The 23,275-nt window shown below is 42.3% G+C and overlaps 1 protein-coding gene across 2 annotated transcripts in view; it reads left to right on the plus strand.

The window, feature by feature from the left end:
* LOC139161971 (alpha-2-macroglobulin-like protein 1) overlaps positions 1-23,275 on the plus strand; it is a 116,287-nt gene that overhangs the window by 84,610 nt on the left and 8,402 nt on the right. For both annotated transcript variants that reach the window (XM_070741847.1, XM_070741846.1), the window contains exons 26-33: positions 434-515; positions 837-993; positions 1,130-1,204; positions 10,488-10,650; positions 10,929-11,083; positions 13,540-13,755; positions 16,063-16,178; positions 17,393-17,480. In XM_070741847.1, the coding sequence (XP_070597948.1) occupies positions 434-515; positions 837-993; positions 1,130-1,204; positions 10,488-10,650; positions 10,929-11,083; positions 13,540-13,755; positions 16,063-16,178; positions 17,393-17,480 (1,052 nt within the window). The remainder of the gene's footprint in view (positions 1-433; positions 516-836; positions 994-1,129; positions 1,205-10,487; positions 10,651-10,928; positions 11,084-13,539; positions 13,756-16,062; positions 16,179-17,392; positions 17,481-23,275) is intronic.

Here is a 23,275-nt window from a genome sequence, read left to right on the forward strand (position 1 = left end):
GAGTTGGGTCTTTTTCTATGTGTCTCTTATTTGGAAGGTTTTATGGGGGAGGTCAGGCTTTGCAAGTACCAGGTGGCATCCAGGGACCAGATTAAGTTGGGACCTAGTCTGCCATCCAGTAGTGGGTTGCTCGCAGTTCGGCCCAGTTTGGCACCCACCCGGGATGCTTCTGTTCATACGCAGAAGGATCATGCAAGCACGCATGCAAGTCAGTAGCAGTGAGTTTTAGAACCCACTATTGCTGCCATCCTATGACCATCCTTCCTTATACCAGTCCCTTTTAGTGAGTGTTAATGCTTTCTGCATTTTTATATCTGGGAGGTTATTTTTATGTCTGAAGAAGATGCTTGTTTAGTGAAATTGAAGAGCACCAGCTAAGAGTCACATAGGATCAAGATAAATGTGAGAGCGTTGTTTTCTCCTTGTTCTGCAGGATATCAACGGCAGCTGCTTTATAAACATGACGATGGTTCCTATAGTGCCTTTGGGAAACGTGACGAAGAGGGAAACACTTGGTAAGGGACTTCAGCAGAACAGCCATTTTTCTCAGAATGTTCTCTCTCATATATTCACCAAATGATAGGAGGAAATACTATTGGAATTGCCAGCAGAGCTGTTATGCCTGTCTCAAACAGAACATATCCCCCCCCCCCAACCCCAAATATTATTAGGAAGACATTTTCTGGGCCAACCCTTTCATCCATCTATTTTTCTCTGGCTATTTCTCACAACTCCCAGCTCACCAGATGGCAGCTGCGAGAGCATGATCAGGTGACTATGGAGAAGCTGACCATGTTGCTACTTCTTCAGTATTTTCTTTCTTTTCTGCTGCTCAGGCTAACTGCATTTGTGGCCAAGGCTTTTGGCCAGGCAAAGCGCTACATCTATGTGGATGAAAAGCATATTCAGAATGCCGTGGACTGGCTGAGGAAACACCAACTTCCCAGTGGCTGCTTTGAAAGTGTGGGGAGGCTCTTTAACAATGCCCTGAAGGTAGGAACCATGTGATCTGAGACAATAGCATAACAGATACCCATATAATAAAGGAAGCTGGGCAGTCATGTGAATCAAGATATCAGGAAAAGGGCCCTTGTGACTTCTCTTGCTGCCTTCTTCTCTATGTCCGCAGGGTGGTGTGGCTGATGACCTCTCTCTGACAGCCTATGTCACTGCTTCTTTGTTGGAGCTGCACCTTGAGAATAATGTAAGTCTTTGGAGACTTTAATTTTCATGCAGATTTCTAGGACATCCTGGGTCTTCCTGAGATTTTTTGGGTGGTCCCAATGCAGTGTATGCCTCCAGAAATTAGTCATTCAGGTTTTTCAGGCAAGAGGGATTGCAAGAAACTATTTATGATCTTTTTGAGGCAGGAAGATAGAAAATCAGGCAACCTCAGGACTGAGATAAGAAGAACCCAAGTCCTGACTCAACAGTTTTTCTGCCCAATCATAGTACCTCTATGTAGATCATAGAGCATAGGTTATTCTTATAGGCTAGTGATGTTGGATCTTTTAGAGACTGAGTACCCAAACAGCAACCCAAAACCCACTTATTTATCGCAAAGTGCCAATACCAGAGGTGGTATTCAATCAGTTCAGACTGGTTTGGGCAAACTATGAGGGAAATATTGAGTAGTTCTGAGAACCTCTGGCTGACCCCACCCATAGCCAGCCACCCGCCACTTACCCCATCTGCCTGCCCGCTCACCCCACCCACCCCTCATTCCGCACTGCATAGTCACTCTTCATCTTTCCCCCCTAGCATAGCACACTGTTTGGCTCCTTGCTTGTGCTGACCACACAGTCTGTGTGGCTTGCCTGCCTTCCCACCCAGTGGCTGTGGCCCAACTGAGTAGCCCTGATCTGTCTGCCTGGGTAAATAAGCCTGCAAGTTGCATCCTAGCTGCCCCACCCCTACATCCCTGCCTGCCTTCCCTACTTCCTTCCATGCAGCCCAAAGCCCCGCCATGCTTCCCTGCCTTCCACAGAGGCTTCCCAGTGCTCCCCATGGCTGGATTTCAAAAGCCAAGATCAGGGGTCTTGAGGGGGAGGCATCTGCCTTCAGCCCCTCCCCGCAGAAGTCGGCAAGATAGGCAGGTGAGGCGGGTGGGGCCGGTGGGTGCAGGGAAGCTGTTCTTGGGAGGGGTGGATCGGACACTGCAGGGCTCCAGGGGTGGATTTCTCTCCCTTTGGGGTTGCAGCCATTGGATGGGGCAGAAAAGAGAAGTAGAAACAACAGGGCAAAGTTGGAAGCTCTTGGAAAGGGGGTCATGGAAGGGAAGCGAAGGTTATCTTGGGTGTGTGTGGAATAAAAGTGTCAACATCTTCTTCTTTACCTGCGTCCAGGTAAGCTTACAAGAGAACTGGCACCACCTGGAGTTTTTTTATCAGCTGCAGCTTTAAGGGCTGCAATTAAATTCCCCCCTCCCATCTGAAAGGGTACACAAACTTTCTTCTCCCCCCCCCTCCCCAATTAATCCCTTCCCCGGACTTGGTTCAACCCAGCATTCCCAAGGTGGGGTTCCTTCTCCCCAGCAGCTGCCTGCTGAATAGCCATTGGAGGGTTAGCACACCCTCAATGAGTAATGGGGCAGGGGGATCTGCTTGAGGCGGCCGCAATTCACTAGTTCGTTCGTTTAATTAAGCTTACGTGGAACACCGGGTGAATTTTCTTTAACTCTTTCAGCAATTATAACTTCATTGCCACCGAATTCACCACCTGCACAATTGGGAAAGGACCCACATACTTAGCCCCTAATTTCTTTGACTTTTGAGTGGTCCTTAAAAACTTTGTGGAGAGATAAACCCTATCCCCCACCTTATAATCCACTGCAGCTCTTATTTTCTTGTCAGCCTGGGCCTTTTGGGTATTTTGAGCCTCATCCAACGCTTTCCGTGCTATGGGCCAGGTTGCTTTGAGCTATGTTACCCAATCTCTTAATGACGGGTGTTGAGGCTCATCCTGGGGTAGTTCTGGGATTGGCACAAAATCCTGTCCGCTCACCAATTTAAATGGAGTGAACCCTGTGCTACTATGTAGTGAATTGTTATAGGCAACCTCTGCGAACCGCAAAAGATCGCTCCAGTTACCTTGCTGATAATTTAAGTAACACCTAAGGTACTGTTCCAACACGATGGGTGTGTGTGTGAGAGAGTTAGCCCTCTCACACCCATCATTGGTCTGAGGGTGGTGGCTTGAACTGAGCCCTTGTTTCGTACCCAACAACCCTAAAAACTCCTTCCAGAAGTTTGAAGTAAATTGTACCCCTCGGTCTGATATGATTCTCTCAGGAACCCTGTGAAGGCAATAAACATGTTGTATAAACATTTTCGCTAGTGGAAGTGGGGATGTTAGAGCATGCCCCAAAATGAACCTGTTTGGAGAAAAGGTCAGTTACAACCCAAACCACAGTATTCCCCCCACTCTCAGGTAGGTCCACAATAAAATCCATTGCAATTTCCTTCCAGGGTGCCCCAGGTCTCGCCACTGGTTGCAACAATCCTTGGGGGCGACCAGGGGGCCGCTTTGCTGCCGCACACACAGGGAAACTCGCCACATAAGTCTCGATGTCCTTTTTCATGGAAGGCCACCAGAACTGCCTTCTCAGCAAATGCAATGTTTTCAAGAATGCAAAGTGACCAGCCACTTTAGAATTGTGTCCCCTTTCCAATATCAATGATCTCATGGAGACCGGAACATATAAGTGGGATCCTATCCAGGTTAGGTCGCTTCTCTTGGTGCAATCTCCTTGATGAGTTAAAAACCAGTCATCAGATTCTAGTGCCTTCTGAAGATCCGCAACCAGACTGTCAGGAAGCTTAGTCTTCCCTGAACTCTGTTGTCTGGTAAGTGCCAGGCACGCTGTTTGTGAAGTCTGAAATACCGGTTGAATTAGTTCCAGACTCTTGTTGTTGTAATTGCGGCAATGTAGACAGCGCATCATCCATGAAATTGTTGCCCCCCGTATATAACGCAGCGAGAAAGCAACCTGGCCCATAGTTGGATGAGGCTCAAAATACCCATAAGGCCCAGGCTGACAAGAAAATAAGAGCTGTGGTGGATTATAAGGTGGGGGATAGGGTTTATCTCTCCACAACGTTTTTAAGGACCACTCAAAAGTCAAAGAAATTAGGGGCTAAGTATGTGGGTCCTTTCCTCAGACTTTGCTTAATGTCAAGCTGCCAGTCAGAATTCAGATAAATAAAACTCAGAGTCCTTTTATAAAGATTCAAAATTGAATTGATCAAAATCAGAACTTGAAGCATCGAAAGAAAAGCAAAGTCTGAGAAAATGGCGCGATACAAGCATATATCAAACCCCTTTTCCACCCGTTGTTGGGCTTTTGCCCAATCCTCATTGTCCAGAATCATCAGGTGGCAAATGTTGCCCCTCACATCACTCTTCAGGAATTTTCCATCTAACGGTCTCCTCCTGGTATCTAGGAAAACGAAACTTAACTCTCCTCCTGCACTCTTCCCAACCCCCCATTCTTATCTAACCCACCCCGTCTCTATGACAACCAAGCGAAAGATTGCAGCAGCATAGCGAAGGTTGACAGGCGCACTTTGTCTACTTGCCTGCTTGCTTCCATGATGCCTGGCGGTTTTTAACAATGCTACCACTGCTGCAAAGAAAGGCCCCTAAACTGCACTGCCCGGGATCCATGTAGGCTGCCACAGGGGGAGGACAAGCATGGCTGGCTGGCTGGCTGGCTGGCTGAACACTGCCCAAAACATGAGGTTGGCAGGAGCAGCTGGAGCCCTTTAAATTCCATCTATTGCTTTTTGTTTTACTTTTTGCTTCTTAGGAAAATATTCTCCCCCCTTCTTTGTGGCAGCCCCCCAAAAGGCTGTTTTATGACCTGGCTATCATACTCTTGGGCAAAGCATGTGAGCCATTTCCTCCTTTCTGGGTTCCATGAAAGTACATCTATAGTATGTACAGGCAAATAGTAAAGTCAAAAAAGGTGAACAACATTTTTACAGAACTATGGATATGGTAAGGCCAGGCGTGCAAGCATTGGCTGGGAGAGACAGGCTGGTTGAGGCACCCCTCGATATGAATGTTAAGTTGGCCATGCCCACCCAGCAACATGACCAAGGCACGCCCACAGAACCGGTAGTAAAAAAATGGAATTCTATCGCTGACCAACATGACAATTTAACCTGAATAATGAAGATTTACTACCTAAAATAATGATAAACAAGGCAGAATTCAACTACCGTATATACTCGAGTATAAGTCTATATTTTCAGCACAAAAATGTGCTGAAAAATCCAACCTCGACTTATACTAGAGTCACTGACTTTCACTGACCTGAAAACTTTCCCAAAGTTCCACAGTTCCCATGTGAAAGGCAGGGAGGAATTGAATATTTCATTTGCACAACAGCATGTGAAATTGACTGTCAATCAGTGTTGCTTCCTAGGTGGAAAGTTTAATTTCACAGAAGTTTGATTTACTTGAAGTTATATTGTTTTCTAAGTGTTCCCTTTAGTTTTTCGAGCAGTATACATAATAAAATCAGCAATATAATAAAACAATAAAATAATATCCAAAAATGAACCATACACACACAGCAGTCAATCTAATTCCAAACCTGCCAGAAAAGCCAGGTCTTAATGGCTTTCTGGAAGACTGGTCGGGAGGAGAGAATCTCTAGAGGCAGTTGATTCCATAGGGTTGGAACCACCACAGAGAAGGCTCTTCCGCGATGTCCCACTAGTTGACATTGCTTGGCAGACAGGACCTGGAGAAGGCACTGAGAGAGCTATCTGATTGGCAGCGAGCTGTACCAATCACAGCTCCTCCTCTACAGGAAGCACTGGGGGAAGGGGCGGGAGAGTTGAAGAGACTTTCAGAAGGAAGGAACCATGGATTTCTCTTCTGATGAAGCCAGCAACGATATTGTACAAGCAAATAAAATGTGCAAGTAAAATGTAAGTTTCCCATTTAAATTTGATTAACAGGATAGGTTATTTTGTAAGAAAATGTTTCTTAAAGTGGGGATAACTCTGTGTAATTAAACTTTTTCTTCCAACTATACTTATCCTACCCAAGAGGATTGTTAATGCTGACTTGTTTAAAACAATACAAAGGTTAGGATAATATAATAGTATGAATTTTGTCATTAATCATTTGTTCTATATAATTAATATGAATAGATTTACCTTTTTTTAAGAGTATGGTTTCTCCTTATGCAAGATAAATATAATGTAGAAGAAAGATTTTACAGTTACTGATTGAGTAACCCCCAATTGTTATTTACTGATCTATTGATATAGTAATAATGATTTTAACTTATGAAATAGGTTTTAAATGGAAAATCTGAATATTTATCACATGGAAGTTTGATTTAAGCAATTGTTTTGAAAGAATATATGAAATCCCAATTATTAAGAAAATTATAATGATATTGTAATGAAGATTAAGATAACAGATTTTAAGATTAAGATAACATTCCTAAAGATATTTTAAGAGATTTTTGGAATTTAAAAACAAGAAAGATTTTGGAAGGGGAGGAAGAAAGATGCAATAAATAAAAAACATTTTGGAAGGAAAAAAGTTATATAATATAATAATAACAACAGGGTTGGAAGGGACATTGGAGGTCTTCTGGTCTAACCCCTTGCCTAGGCAGGAAACCCTACACTACTTCAGACAAATGGGTATCCAACATCTTCTTAAAAACTTCCAGTGTTGGAGCATTCACAACTTTTGGTGGCAGGCTGTTCCACAGATTCATTGTTCCAACTGTCAGGAATTTTCTCCTTAGTTCTAAGTTGCTTCTCTCCTTGTTTAGTTTCCATCCATTGCTTCTTGTTCTGCCCTCAGGTGCTTTGGAGAATAGGTTGACTCTTTCTTCTTTGTGGCAAACTCTGAGATATTGGAAGAATGCTATCATGTCTCCCATGGTCCCTTTTTTCATTAAATTAGATATACCCAGTTCTTGCAACCATTCTTCATATGTTTCTTTATTCTCCTACAAAAACAATTTTAAGAAGCTACAATAGAAGAACATTCCATTTTTAAAAGTTACCAGTAGCCACTGTATTTTCCACCCTGGACTTATATTCGAGTCAATAAGTTTTCCCAGTTTTTTGTGGCAAAAGTAGGTGCCTCGGCTTATAATCGGGTCGACTTATACTCGAGTATATACGGGTAATTGTTCTATGAAAAATGTGATAAATGCACTTTTATGGCCCTTCATTTATTTCTGCTTTTGAAATATTACGTTTAGCAACAGTAATAAAAAGTTTTAATATCATTTCTCTTTTCTTCCTCCTTCACCCTCTCTCTTTCCCTCCTCTCTCTCTGTTTCTCTTTCCCTCCCTCCACCTTTCTCTCTCTCTCTCCCCCCTCTCTTTCTCTCCCTTCCCCTCCCTCCCTCTTTCTTTCTCTCTTTTTATCTTCCTCTCTTTATCTCTCCCTCTGCCTGATTCTCTCTCTTTCCCTTCCCTCCTTCTCTATCACTTTCTTTGTTTCTCTCTCGCCCCCTCTTTCTTTTCTTCCCTCTCTCTCCCTCTCTCTCTTTTTCTCTCTATCTCTCTGTCTTTGTCTGTCTTTCATTCTCTCTTGTTCTCACTCTCTCTTTCTGTCTCTTTCTCTCTCTGTCTTATCTATCCATCCATCCATCCGTGCTCTCCTGCCCAGCTTCATATCTCTTGTGAATCCAACCACCTGGGCTGAGGAGGGGGAGAGATGCTGGCAGGCAAAGCCAAGCATTGGAGATCCATACAAAATAAAGCAATTCCAAACTGGATACTGTCAGGGAGACACCCCCCTTCCTTCTTCCTCTCTTATCCCACAGTGGAGGCCTGGCAGTCTGAGCTCAGCTCCCTCCTTGGAGGCAACCAGCAAGCAACCTTTCCTTTGTAGGGAAGGTTGTTGAGAAAGTGGTGGTACTCCAACTCCTGTGGACCTTGGAAGAAGCAGATTATCTAGACTCATTTAAATCTGGCTTCAGACCCAGTTACAGCATGGAAACCACTTTGGTCACGCTGATGGATGATCTTTGGCGGGCCTGGGATAGGGGGAACTCCCCTATCCTGGTGCTACTTGACCTCTCAGTGGCTTTTGAGACCATCAACCATGGTATCCTTCTGTGATGGCTGGAGGGGTTGGAGTGGGAGGCAATATTTTACTGTGGTTCTCCTCCTACCTCTCTGACCGATCGCAGTCAGTGTTAGTGGGAGGACAGAGGTTGACCCCTAGAGCCTTCCTTTGTGGGGTTCCTCAGGGGTCAGTCCTCTCTCTTCTCCTATTCAATATCTACATGAAACCACTGGGTGAGATCATCCAACGACATGGGATGAATTACAAGCAATACGCTGATGACACTCACTGTATATCTCCACCCCATGTCAGTTCAGTGAAGCGGTGGAAGTGATATGCCAGTGTCTTGAAGCCATAAGTAGTGTTGGGCGAACTGAACTTGCAAAGTTCGGGCTCGTGTTGAACTTTGCAGTGTTCGGCATGCCGAACCCGAACTTTTTAAAATGTTTGGGTAAATTTTGGGTTCGGCGTTCGCTCAAACACTGCGAAACACCGCCGCCCGGGAAGAGAGTGGGGAATCCCATCGTAGGATTCCCCACCTCTTTTTGCTTGCAGCGCTACAAGCAAAATATCAGGGCCCTGGTCTCAGGCTGCTGCTGCTACATGCCAGGTCAGTAACCAACAAAGACCCTCTGATCTGTGACATTTTCCTGGAGGAGGAGACTGACCTGGCATGTATAACTGAGACCTGGTTGGGCTAGGAGGGGGATGTTCCCCTCTCAGAAATGTGCCCAGATGGGTTTCAGGTGCTGCACCAGCCACGACACCAGGGAAGGTGTGGAGGAGTGGCTATTATAGTCCAGAAGACCCTTAATCCTTGCAGGATCCCTGCACCCAAGATAGTCGGCTGTGAGTCTCTCCTCCTGAAGTTGGACCTAGGGGTTCAGGTGGGCTTGTTGCTTGCAGCGCCATTGCAGCATCCTTTTCTGTAAAAATAAAAGGAAACAAATTCCCCACCTCCTTGTTTATTTTTACAGAAAAGGACGCTGCAGCGGCTTGCTGCTGTTCGGTTCGGTTTCGGCGAACTCACCCGAACTTCATGGCAAAGTTTGGGTGAGTTTGCCGAACCCGAACTTCGTTGTGTTTGGCCAACACTAGCCATAAATTCTGGATGGGGGTTAACAGATTAAAACTCAACCCGGACAAGACTGAGTGGCTGTGGGTTCTTCCTCCTAAAGATAATTCCATCCTTCCATCTTTGGTCTTTGGGGGAGAAACAATTTTCCCCTCAGATAGGGCTCAAAACTTGAGTGTCCTCCTACATCCACAGCTGACGCTAGAAAACACCTCTAGGGGGACTTTCGCACAGGATCAACTTGTCCACACAGTTTCAGCCCTACCTTGACCAGGAGGTGCTCTGCGCAGTCATTCACACCCTTATCACCTCTTGTCTTGACTATTGCAATGCGCTCTATATGGTGCTACCCTTGAAGAGTATTCGGAGACTTCAGCTGGTGCAAAATGCAGTGGCACATGCAATAACAGATATACCTAGGTATGCCCGTATTATTCCATCTTTACGCAAGCTGCATTGATTGCCAGTCGGTCTCCGTGTTGGTTATCATCTTTAAAGCCCTAAATGGCTCAGGGCCAGACTATTTATGGCGGTCTGCCCCCAACAACATACCTCATTACGGCCTGTAAGGACCCACGGAGTCGGCCTTCTCCAGGTCCTGTCTGCCAAGCAATGTCAACTAGTGGGACATCGCGGAAGAGCCTTCTCTGTGGTGGTTCCAACCCTATGGAATCAACTGCCTCTAGAGATTCTCTCCTCCCGACCAGTCTTCCAGAAAGCCATTAAGACCTGGCTTTTCTGGCAGGTTTGGAATTAGATTGACTGCTGTGTGTGTATGGTTCATTTTTGGATATTATTTTATTGTTTTATTATATTGCTGATTTTATTATGTATACTGCTCGAAAAACTAAAGGGAACACTTAGGAAACAATATAACTTCAAGTAAATCAAACTTCTGTGAAATTAAACTTTCCACCTAGGAAGCAACACTGATTGACAGTCAATTTCACATGCTGTTGTGCAAATGAAATATTCAATGAGATTATTTCATTTATTCAGATCTAGGATTTGTTATTTGAGTGTTCCCTTTATTTTTTTGAGCAGTGTATTTTCATTGTATTTTAGTACTGTTTATTTATCCCACTTGCTAGCTGCTCTGAATCTGCTTTGGAATGAGCGGCATATAAGTACAATAAATGAATGAATGATTTAAATAAATAAGTAAGTAGGTAGGTAGGTATGTAAGTAAGTAAGTAAGTAAGTAAGTAAGTTAGTGAGTGACTATGGTTTGCCAACATCCACCCTATGACATACTGTGCTGGGGCATGCCACTTCTGCCATATGTGCCATAGGTTCACCACCAGAGTTATAGACTATCCGCCTGCTTGAAGCCTTACTGGATATTTTGGTATTATAGGGCAGCCTGGTAAATGATGCCTTACTCTGCTTAAAGAGGAACCTGAATTTTATGAACAGCACTTACTCCAAGGCTTTGCTTGCTTATGTCTTCACATTGGCTGGGGTCACAGAGATCCGGCAACAGCTCCTCAGAGACTTAGAGGAGGTGGTTCTCAAAAAAGGTAGGAAGTACCGTTTTGCTTATTAAGAGTTCTCTGTGTGATCACCTAATCTTCTGTGAACCAGGTGAGTTCTAAGACTCACTATACTAGATTATTTTAAGTGAGCTCATTTCATTTTTATGAGCAATGCATTATATATTTTAAATAATGGCTTCAGATTATTCTATTGGAATAATTCAATGAGATGTTCCAATAAAAGCCATTCTTTTGTTCATTATATCTGAGAAAACATTTTTCTTCCTTTTATGTGTGTGTGTTTTTGTTTTTGTTTGTTTTAGAGACATCATCCTCAAAGACTGAGATCATTGCCTATTTTCTTTTGGCTTACTTGTCTAAACTGGAGGTATCCACGGATGATATTAAGTATGCTTCCAAGATAGTGCAAATCCTTGTTAAACTACAAAATCCATATGGAGGCTTTTACTCCACACAGGTAAAAAGTCTAATTTTGGGGTGGGAACTATTGGAGGAGAGAATATATTGATGTTAGTATTGCTGATCAATCAAATATGAAAATTCTGCCAGTGAATCAATGATATATTTAAGAACTTTTCCCATGCGTATTGAACTGTATTGATCCTGCTGTACTGTATTTGCATAACTTGCCTCACCTCAACCCTAGCCACCAGAGACAGCCTTAAGTAATACTCAGCCATATTGTATTGTAAAGTATACTGCCTTTATTCTCAATGTCTGCAAAATCTGTTAAGCTTTTATTATCAACTTTGGAAAGCAGTTGGGTAAATGCTGTCACTGAGAATAGAGGCAAAAGATGCAAATGGGGATTAGCAATTAACAATTTCACGATAATATGGCTTTCTGCTAATTCACAAATCGGTGGATAGCACTGTAGTTTAGCAATGTGTGTGTGTGTGTGTGTGTGTGTGTGTGTGTGTGATAATAGCTGTGGCTAAGAGGCAGCATTTGTAGCAAACTCTTCAGGCAACTTTTACAATAAGAAGTTACCTAAGGGAAAGAGATTATAAAGAGAACTGTAAATGTATTATGTTCATTTTTTAAAGTAGAAACAATGTTGTATATTTCTGTAAGTCATATAGAAAGATGCTTCTTTTAAAACAGAGCCATGAATTCACATATATATTCAAAAAATATATATGTTTGTAACAAAAAACCCCAATTATTATCATTATGTTACTATAATTATGATTATTACTGCTATCAATACACTATTAACATATTAAATCATGTAGATTTAAGTCTGTTTTACTTCTAATGTAATTTCAAGAAAATGTATACTTATATTTGAAAGAGATGGTACCAGGAAAATACACTGTACTCTGTAGGGAATTGGAAACGTATATGCAACAACAAAAATAAAAAGATGGAAGGAAAGAGAGTGGAGAGATGAAGGGAGAGAAAGGAGAGAAAGGAGGAGAGGAGGTCAGGGGATGGGAAGGGAGAAAGGTTAAGAGAAGAAGAGAAATGAGACAGAAGAAGAGGGAAGGAGAGAAGGGAAAGGAGAGAAAAGTGAAGGATAAGAGTAGGAGAAAGAAAAGGAGAGGGAAATGGAGAAGAAGAAAGAGGAGAAGGAGAGGAGACAAAAAGGAAGGAGAGGGAAGGAGAGAAGGAAAAGGAGAAGGAGAGAGGGAAGTGGAGGAGAGGAGAAGAAAAGAGGGAAGGAGAGGGAAGCGGAAAGGAGGGATGGAGATTCTTATCTAGAAAAGTTCGTAAGTAGAGGCGTTCACAGGTAGAGGTACCACTGTAGATTGGTAATTTTTTTCTTTGATGGTTATATAATCAATACCATAATGAGTGCCCTACATGGCATCAGATCAGGTTACTTATGGGACCATCTTCTGCGGCTGGTCAAGTCCCACAGAGTTGGCCTTCTGCAGGTCCTGTCAGCTAGACAATGTCGTCTGGTGAGACCTAGGGGAAGAGCCTTCTCTGTGGTGACCCTGGCCCTCTGGAATCAACTCCCTCCAGAGATTCACACTGGTCCCATCCTCCCCGCCTTCCACAGGAGTTTAAAGACCTATCTGTGCCGGCAGGCTTGGGGCCATCAAATCCATCATCTTGCCCCAGCCGGTGAATGAATATATAGGTTAATTGATTGAATGCGTTTGATTTTTTTTTAGAAATAGGGGTTTTAGTATGTTTTAATTGTAGATTTCTATATGATATGTATTCACTTTTGTTGTGAGCTGCTCTGAGTCTGAGGAATAGGGCAGCATAGAAATCAAATAAATAATGTTATAATATGATAGATGTTATTGCATATTTGTTTATATGCTACTGAATATTTGTGTGTGTGTGTGTAAACGTTTTGTTGATAATGAAAAGGAAGGAAGACTGATATAGATCTATTTCAAGCTGTTTTGCTGTCATCAGCTAACCATACCCTTACCAGGATTTGAACCTGGGGAGTCAGTAGCTTTGACCTCTAGACCACATGTTCTCCTCCTCTCAGCTTGTACCAGGGAAGAGTTATATTTTTTTTCGGTCAAATCACCCCAGTGTACCCAAGTATGGGAGGGAGCATACTGCTTCCTCTCAGCCCCTCCAAGGCAGTTAAAGTTTTATAGCCGACAAACTATATTCTATATGTGTAGCATATTTTTGCTGATAATGACAAGGAAGGGAGACTAGTATAGATCTATTTCAAGCTATTTTGCTCTCATCAGCTAGCCATACCCTTACTGGGATTTGAACTTGGGGAGCCTGCCTGAAATGTATGACTATAATGACAATGATGGCGATGTTTTTACATTCGTATATTAACACCTCGGACACTTAGAGAGCACACTGTTCAACCTAGAAAATAAATGTATGATATAAAACAATATTTTTTTAATAATCAGAAATAATCTGCTCAATTTAAAAAAAAATCAAAAATAAAAACTATACCAGATTATTACTTTCTTCCAGGATACTGTGGTTTCCCTGCAAGGTTTAGCCAAGTATGCAGCATTGACATTTGTTGAGATAGAAAATCTAAAGGTGGTGGTAAAATCCAGCAAAACCTTCCAGCATGAATTCCATGTGAGCAAGCAAAATCGGCTGGTGCTGCAGCAGGCCTCCCTTCCAGAAATCCCTGGTCAGTACAAGGTGGAGCTCTCAGGCCATGGCTGTGTTTATTTGCAGGTGAGTTTAGAGGAGCAAATAATAAAAGCTTGTGTGACTTTTGCTTTGATCCCCCCAGCAACAGAATGTTATTACACAGGCTTCTCGATATCTTAAACTTGAGGAGTAAGTAAAAACCACATGTGCAATCTTGCTCTATAACTACAAACTTCTCAGGCTAATATCTCTAGTAATGCATTGACTGTGTTTATTATGCTGTATCTCAACACTGGGCGATACAGACTCAAGTCAACTTGTTATCAGGGGCAGTGAGAAAAAGACATTATAATTAATTAGTTACTGTATAAATGATTTTAAATTACATACACTTCTCATCCCATGAATATATTTCACCTTTAGAGAATGCCCAGAGTGAAATCTTGATACCTTAAAAGATAATAAGAATAGAAGTCAAAATAGGCAAGGCAACACTATCTACTTTATACAAGTTCAAATCACCAGGATCAGATGGATTGTATCCCAGGTTTCTGAAGGAGCTGGAAGATGTGATTTCAGAACCACTGAACCACTTTCAAAGCTCCTAGAGACAAGGGAATTGCCAATCAATTGCAAAGAGCTATTTAGTTACAATCTTAAAAAAAAAAAATGTGGATCCAAGAAACTATAGTTCAATCAGCCTGACATCAATACAGTACTTGGGAAAATCCTGGAAAATAAAGTCAAGTAACTGATCTCCAAATATCTACAAACAAGCAATACTATTATTACAATATTATTAAATATTGTATTATAATAATAATAATAATAATAATAATAATAATAATAATAATAATATACAATAATAATAGTACAATATAGTACAATATTATTAAGAGGGGCATATCAGAAACAAATATTGCTAGACAAACTTTATTACATTCTTTGACAAAATTACAAAATTAGTGGATCAGGAAAATGCTGTGGACATACTGTAGCTTGCTGAGAGATCAGTCAGGCATTTGACAAAGTGCACCACTGCATACTTCTTGGTAAGATTTTTAAAAATGTGGAATAGACAGCATCACCACCAACTACTTCTACATGTAGGGAAGCATGCAGTGAGAGACTTACCTGTACAATTAGGCCCAGTGCTTTTCAACATCTTCATAGCTGATTTAGATGTGGAGATAGAAGGGGAACTCATCACATTTGCAGATGGCAAGCAGCTAGGGTAAATAGCCAACTCTTTAGAAGATAGGCTCAAGATCCAAAAGGATCTTGACAGATTTGAAAATTGGGTCCTATCTTGCAAAATGCAATTCAGCAATGAGAAAAATAGTCTTACAGTTAGGCATACACAGGCAAAGAATAGGTGATAGGTGGCTCAACAGCAGTAACTGTGAGATTAATCTAGGTATCCTAGTGGTCAAAGTAAAGTTGTACACATAGGCAAGAAAAAGCAAATGCACATATATAGAATAGGTTGCTCAACAGTAGGATCTTGGACTAGGTTCCTAATAGGTCACCACTTAAGTATGAGCCAAGGGTGTGCTGCACCTGCCAAAACAACCTATTTCAGTCCTAAGTTACATCAACATAGGGGCAGTTTCAACCTTACAAGGAGTGATAGTACCGTTTAACATTGCACCTGTAAAACCACACTTGGAATATTGCATTGTTAGTCATGATGATATAAAAATGTTGAGACCCTAGAAAGAGTACAGAGAAGAGCAACAAAGGAGTCTGGATGCCAAATAATGTGAGGAATGATTGCAGGAACTAAGTATGTCTAATCTAACAATGAGAATGACTAGAAGTGTCTTCCAGTAGTTGAGGGGCTGTCACAGAGAAGAGTGAATCAACCTCTTCTCCAAAGCATCTGAAGACAGGACAAGAAGTAATTGGTGGAATTTCCTGTCAGTGAGAATTTACCAGCAGACGTTGTGGGTGCTCCATCATTAGAAGTTTTCAAGAACAGATTGGATAGTCATTTGTCCAAAGTGGTAAAGGGTCTCCTGCTTGAGCAGGGGGTTGGACTAGAAGATGGAGATCCCTTCCAATTCCACTATTCTATATATGTGCAATCCCCATAAAATACCTGTGAATTCTGTAAAACCCATATATCTTTTCCATAAACTACATAAATTATGTAAATCATATCCAATTTATATATATTATTATAAATTTTTATTTAATGGACAACCCTTTCATCTCAATTGGCTTTTAATACTGAGATTTATGTAATTTGTTTTGAGAGCAGCATGATTATTAAATGCTATTTTATTGTATTTCATGATTATTAAATGCTATTTGTTGTATTGTTGTATTCAGCATTATCCCATGTTACAACACAAATTTGAACATAACAACTATTCATTTTCCAATTAGACTGTCCTTCGATATAACCAACCAGCGCAGAAGACAAATAGTTTTAGTTTGAATGTGGAAATATCCCCAAATGAGTGCAACTCCAAGAAGCATTTTCTCATTCTGGTAGAATTGAGGTATGGTGCAGTGAAGGGCTGCAAAATATTTTTACTATCACTGTGGGTGTGGCTTATTTTGTGGATGTGGCTTGCCAGCCATGTGACCAGGTGGGAGTGGCTTGATGACCATGTGACTGGGAGATGGCCAACTTGACGTCACTCATGTCAAGGGTTTGGATTAGGGTAAGGGTGCCTGACCTCTCCTCGCCACAAAGAAATACAATTTCCCTATCTATTTACTATTACTGAACATCCAAAATATGCTATTTAATTCTATGCCATATGTGTGCATACACATTACACATAGGCACACAAAAATATACATTATCTACTATATAAACTGTATGTGCATGTACACAAACACACACGCATGCACAGCTCTTCTAAATTATACACATTCAATCTCATTTACTGCGATAGGAAAAACATATCCAGTGCCTAGAAGGGGGAAAAAGAAAAAAAATCATAATTTTTCTACCAGTACTGCACACCTGACCAAAGTTTTTCTACTGGTTCTGTGTACCTGACTGTACCTGTAGGAGCCCATCACTGGTATGGTGGATTCCTAGCTTAGAACACTCTCATTAGCAAGTCCATCCCATATCTAATGAGAATCATTTGTTTTTCCTGCAAAAATGTTTATTTATGATTGCAAACCACTGGGAATCCTTGAATGAATGAACAAATTTCTGCCTCCAGTCAATTATTATCTTCTCCAGAAAAAAAAATCCTTTTATTTACCACCATATAATTCATTCATTCATTCAGATAAATCACCAATTAAGTGGTCAGCCCTTTGAATTATGGCATAGAGCTGAATACTGTATTTATTCTCATTCTCTTCAAGTTTGTCAGACCAACAAGACATATAGCTCAGTGTAACAATAAATGGTCTGCCTTAGTTGCTCATTTTCTTTCAGTTAGTCCAAAAGACTACGTAAGGGAGAACTTAGTATTTGGGGTAATCTAAGATAGTGAATAGCCGAAGCAAAGCAGAGAGGATAGCTCCTTAAAAAAAGAAATTGCTTCAAACTTCATAAGGTGAGGCTGCTGATCATGCTTACTCTTGTCCCAGATTGTAGCTCAGAGAATTATCATTGGGGAAAAAAGGATTCTGTGAGTGTCTCTTGAACCTGGAGAAAATCCACTGTCCTTCTTTTCTGATCTGGATTAAACTTTCTCAGAATTCCTATTTGTGTTTTGATTGAGAATTCCCTTGTTTATTTGGGTAGCTACATAGGTCAACGAGAGACAAGTAATATGGCCCTAATAGAAGTGAATATGGTATCAGGATTCATTCCTCTGAAATCTGTGAAGAAGGTAAGAAAATCTTAATTTTCATATTCTGCAGTTCCTCAGATATGTTAAGAAATATTTCTAGCATTTGCAGTAAAAATTACTTCTATGAATTATATATGCATGTTACTATGGAATTCAATAAACTGCTGTTATGAGAACAATTACAAGACATTATCGTCATTTCTAAGGAGGAACTAATCCTAGTTCAGGGGTCTGTAACCTTAAACACTCAAAGACTCATTTGGACCCATTTCCCACAGACAAGAAAACACCAGGGGCCACAAAACTTGGGTGGGATGGCCAACTCAACATCACTCACTCCCACCTAGTCAAATGATTCCCCCCAGCCACGCCTACCCTGGTTTTGTGGCTCCCAGTATTTTCTTTTAAACAGAGCACGCTCCCCCCCCATCTCTCTCTCTCATGTGTGTGTGTATGTGTGCACATGTGCAGGCATGCATGCATGTTTCCTTGTGAACCATTTCCAAAAATAGTTAAGGGTTGGGGGGGGTTGTTTTGCTGATGTTGTTCTTTCTTCTTTGGGTCCTTTTTACCATAATTTCAATCAAGAGTCATTTCAGGTTCCCAGATAAATGAAGCACTTTTGTCCCACTACTGTGGCTCCCTGTCAGCTGGCTGCCCCACTGCTCCCACCCTCCCCTACCCTCCCTTCTCACCTGCCCTGAGAAGAGAAGGACAACGGCGGCACATAGAAACTTATTCCGTATTCTAGAGCGGAAGCGAACACCTCACACATGGGGAGATGCATGACTGTCTCCGCCCTGAGACACCGGCTGGGGCGTGCCTCCCTGTATTCCTCTCACTGCCTCCATGGCTGGTTGCTGCTCTTGCACTTAAACTTAATGCACAGCACAATGGGGGAGATGGTGTGTCTTCCTCCTTCTCTTGGAGCCCATTACGATGCAGAGCATTGTTTGCAGCCAGTATCTCAGCATGGACAAAAGTCGCGTGTCTCCCCCAGTGGACAAGGTGCACACAGCACCAACAAGGGCTAGAAAAAGAGGCAAGTAGAAGGGTGTTTCGCTCCCACTCTGGAATACAAAGCAAATCTCCATCTGCCACAGTCGCCCTTCTTTCCTCAGGGCGGGTGAGGAGGGAGGGGGAGGGGCCACCCAGTGGTGGGATCATCTGACAGGGAGCCGCAGGAGAACACTCTAGAGCTGCATGTTCCCAACTCCCTCCGGGTTTAACAATGTTAATTGGGACCAGAAACTCCATTGTTAAGCAATGTGACCATAAGTCAAAAAACAACGTAACCACACTACTAATCAACAGTAATTCCAACTGCTATTGGCAAAGGAGCAAATCACCCCAGCCTTGGCTTGCTTCTCTCCCCGCCCCCCGCCCCCCAACCCTGGTAAGGGGTCTGGGCACAGTAAGGGTGCCATGGAAAGAGGCATGTCAAACCTGAGGCATTAGGGCAAGCCCAGTGGTGGGATTCAAATAATTTAACAACTGGTTCTCTGACCTTTCCTTCTTTCTTCTCCCTGCTCCTCCTACCCTCATACTGGCCACTCTGTTTCTGTTTCTCCATTGCAGCGCAGCAACGGTGCCATAGACCTTGCCCCACTCACCAATCCCCAGATGCCCTCGCTTCCACCAAGTATTTCCTTGCTAACCTGATTTCCAGCACCATCATGTTTCTCCATCGCATTTCTCACCACTGTGTGCAGGCAAACTAAAATTTGTGGGACTGAAAAATAATGAATCAATTCCAATTTCGCAAGATTTTTTGTTTTTCCACAAGAAGTTGGAATTGATTGATTGAACTTTTTTTTGGGTCCCACAAACTTTTGTTTTTCCTGCACACAATGGGAAGAAACATGGTGGAGAAAAGCATCAGAGCTGGAAATCAGGTTAGCAAGAAAATGTTTGGGGGAAGCAGGTGGAACAGGGCAGTGGTGGGTGGGGCAAGCTCCGTGGCATGGTGGCTGCACTGCAATGGAGAAATGGAAGAGCCAGCATGAGGGAAGGAGGAGGAGCAGGGAGAAGAAGGAGGACAAGGTCAGAGAACCAGTTATTTAATTATTTGAATCCCACCACTGCTCCCTTCCCTCCCCCCGACACTTCCCTTCCAGCTAAACCCGACTGAAATCACCGCCGCAGCAGAGGAGGGGCTGGGGAAGTAGGGGGGGGAGAGAGGGGGAAGGGAGGGAGGGAAAGAGATAGAGAGCACGAGAGAGAGGAGAGAGAGAGAGAGACTTTCACTGGGGCCATCCCTTCTCCCAATCTCACCAGGCACAGGAAGGCTTCCTGCTCCCCACTTAGCCACCTGTTCCCCCTTTATTCAATACAATTTGGGGGTGGGAAATGGGGAGAGATGGGGCGGGGGAGGAAGGCTATTCAGCCAGTTGGCCGAACTGCAGAAAAATGCTACCAGTTCTGAATCTGTGTGAACTGAATGAATCCCACCACTGATTGTGACTTCTGACTTCCTGCTGGCTTCCCCATTGATTTGGCTTGTTGGAAGTCAGCGGGATACAATGCAAAATAAGGAAGAAATTCCTGATGGTCAGAGCGATCAACCAGTGGAACGGCCTGCCTGCGGAGGTTTTCAACTCCCCAACTCTGGACATTTTCAAGAGGAGATTGGACAGCCTTTTGGCTGGGGTGCTGTAGGATTTCCTGCTCAGACAGGGGGTTGGACTTGATGACCTGACGGTCCCTTTCAACTCAAACAAATAAACAAACAAACAAACATGATCACATTACTACAGACATGTTGTGACTACTGTAAATATAAGGTCTAGTTATAACTAGCACTTGGAGTGCCATCATAATTTTGAACAGTTGCTGAATGAGTGATCATTACAAGGACCACCTATATTAGTTATTGTTTAAAATTTATTATTTAATCTATTATTTTTTATTTATTTAATCAGATTTGTATGCCGCCCCTCTCCGCAGACTCGGGGCGGCTCACAGCAATAATAATACAATGTAAACAAATCTAATATTTAAGTTAATTTAAAAAAACCCAGTTTAGAAACCAACCATACATACTAGCATACCATACATAAATTTTATAAGCCTAGGGGGAGGATGCTGTGGGAAAATGCTGTGGGATGCAGAGATACTTATCAGATCAGAAGTTAATTTATTTTATTTATTTATTAATCAAATTTATATGCCTACCAACCCAATTTTCAAAGTTACAAATTGCATGTATTGTGGCTATAGAGCAGTGATGGTGAACTTTTTTGGCTCAGGTGTCAAAAGAATGTGTGCACATGTGCTAGTGTGTGTGCACATGTCAACACCCATAATGCCATGCCTTCCCACTGCGCAGATGGACACAACCCCTGCACTGCCCCTCCCCCCGTGCATGAGCACCGGCTTCACTGAAGCCTCCAGACTCCTGAAGTCTGAGGATGGCAAAAAATGAGCAAACAGGTCAACTGAAGGTTCAAAAACGAACTTCCATTTGGCCTGTTGGGCCATTTTTCACCATCCCCAGGATTTAGGTAAGCCTCCTGAAGCCTGGGGGTTGCAAAAAACAGCACAACGAGCTAACCAGAACTTCAGAAATGAACTTCCATTTGGCCTGTTGGTCCATTGTTTTGCCATTCCTAGGGTTCAGGAGGCTTTCCTAAAGCTAGGGAGAATGAAAATGGCCAAAAGGAAGGCCAAAAATCAGCTGGCCAGCTGGAGCTGACATAGGGCAATGCTTCGCATGACCTCAGATATGGCTCCACAAGCCACTTGTGCACACATGCAATAGGTACGCCATCACTGCTATAGTGTTTAAACCAAAGACAGTATCAAAAGCTTCTAATGGCAATTACTGTGTTTTTGGTCTGTATGATGTACTTCCCTTCCAAAAAAGGTGGGTAGGAATGTCTGCGCATCTGATAGAGCCAGGGCTGCCATCAGGAATTTTGGGGCCCCATACAGCCTAAGTGTCTGCCCCCCCCCCGCCATTTTAAAACTACTTTTTTAAAAGTTTTTAAGAAGATGTTAGATAATCATCTGAAAATAGCTGTAAATAAAACCCAATGTTCCCAGAATTAACTTTATTCATAAGATTATGATAGCAACAACTTGACCTCAGTTTTACTGGAACTATAGAATAATCATATAATAACGGCTGATGTTACAGGCCGTATAACTATATAAAGAAGGAACTGTGAGGATAACAGTTCAAAAGGGACGGGGGTGTGTGTTTGTTATGTTGTGTTGTTTTGTTGCTTGTCTTATAAAATGCAAATACAAAATTTAAACAAACAAATAAGTATATTGTAAAATGATAGATTATGTACTATCTTATTTTTTTAATGTTTACATAATAACTACTTTCTTAAAAAAAAATCATCTGTCTGAAGTAGTGTAGGATTCCTGTCTAACCAGGGGGTTAGACTAGAAGACCTCCAAGGTGCCTTCCCACTGTTATTCTATTCTAATTATCCAGGGGGTTGTGTAGTTATCAGTGGTATTAAAATAGGAGCTGTTAAAAAAAAACCCAAATACAATTTCATATTGCTTCACATCTCCATATCCTTTTCGATCTAGTTTTTACGCCCATCGGTGAACGCAGGTCTGAACGAGCCCGTGGTATCCAAGTTAATTTCAAAGTACACTGCTCAAAAAAAAGTGAAAGGAACACTTAAACAACACAATATAAACTCCAAGTTGTCAATCAGTGTTGCTTCCTAAGTGGACAGTTTGATTTCACAGAAGTTTGATTTACTTGGAGTTATATTGTGTTGTTTAAGTGTTTCCTTTATTTTTTTGAGCAGTGTAGATAGAGCAGGAGGTCTCCAATCTTGGCGAATTTAAGACTTACGGACTTCAACTCCTAGAGTTCCTCAGCCAGCGAAGCTGCCTGGGGAACTCTGGGAGTTGAAGTCCGCAAGTCTTAAAGTCGCCAAGGTTGGACACCCTCTGATAATACAGGGATTCTATCGTTGTATAAGTCAGTGTTTCCCAACCTTTTTTGAGCCGCGGCACATTATTCATATTTTCAAAATCCTGGGGAACATTGAAAGGGGGGGGGGGGGCCTAAAGAAAAGTTTGGACAAAAAACCCCTCTCTCTTCCTCCCTTTCGCTCTATTTCTCCCTCTTTCTCTCTTTTCCTTCCTTCCCTTCTTTCTCTCTCTCCATCCCTCTTTCTTTCTTCCTCTCTTTTTTGCTCTCTTTCTCTCTCCCTCCTTCCCTTCCTCTGTCTTTCTCTCTCCCTTGCTCTCTCTCTCTCTCTGTCTGTCTCCCTTGCTATCTCTTTCTTGCTTTTTTCTCTCTCTCTTTCACTGTCTTGCTATATGTCTCTTTCTTTCTCTTTGCCTCTCTTGCTATCTCTCTTTCTTTCTTTCTCTTTCTCTCTGTCTCTCTTTCTCTCTCTCTGCCTCTCTTGCTAAGTCTCTCTTTTTCTCTTGCTATGTCTCTCTTTCTTTTTCTCTCTCTCTGCCTCTCTTGCTATGTCTCTCTTTCTCTCTTTCTCTGCCTCTCTTGCTGTCTTTCTTTCTTGCTGTCTCTCTCTGCTTCTCTTGCTATGTCTCTCTTTCTTTTTCTCTCTCTCTGCCTCTCTTGCTATGTCTCTCTTTCTCTCTCTTTCTCTCTCTCTCTTTCTCTGCCTCTCTTGCTGTCTTTCTTTCTTGCTCTGTCTCTCTTTCTCTGCCTCTCTTGCTATGTCTCTCTTTCTCTCTCTCTCTGCCTCTCTTATATGTCTCTCTTTTTCTCTTGCTGTGTCTCTCTTTCTTTTTCTCTCTCTCTGCCTCTCTTGCTATGTCTCTCTTTCTCTCTCTCTTTCTCTATCTCTCTCTCTCTGCCTCTCTTGCTAAGTCTCTCTTTCTTTTTCTCT

This window comes from Erythrolamprus reginae, chromosome 2 (assembly GCF_031021105.1).
Source record: "Erythrolamprus reginae isolate rEryReg1 chromosome 2, rEryReg1.hap1, whole genome shotgun sequence".
Lineage (NCBI taxonomy): Eukaryota > Metazoa > Chordata > Lepidosauria > Squamata > Dipsadidae > Erythrolamprus > Erythrolamprus reginae.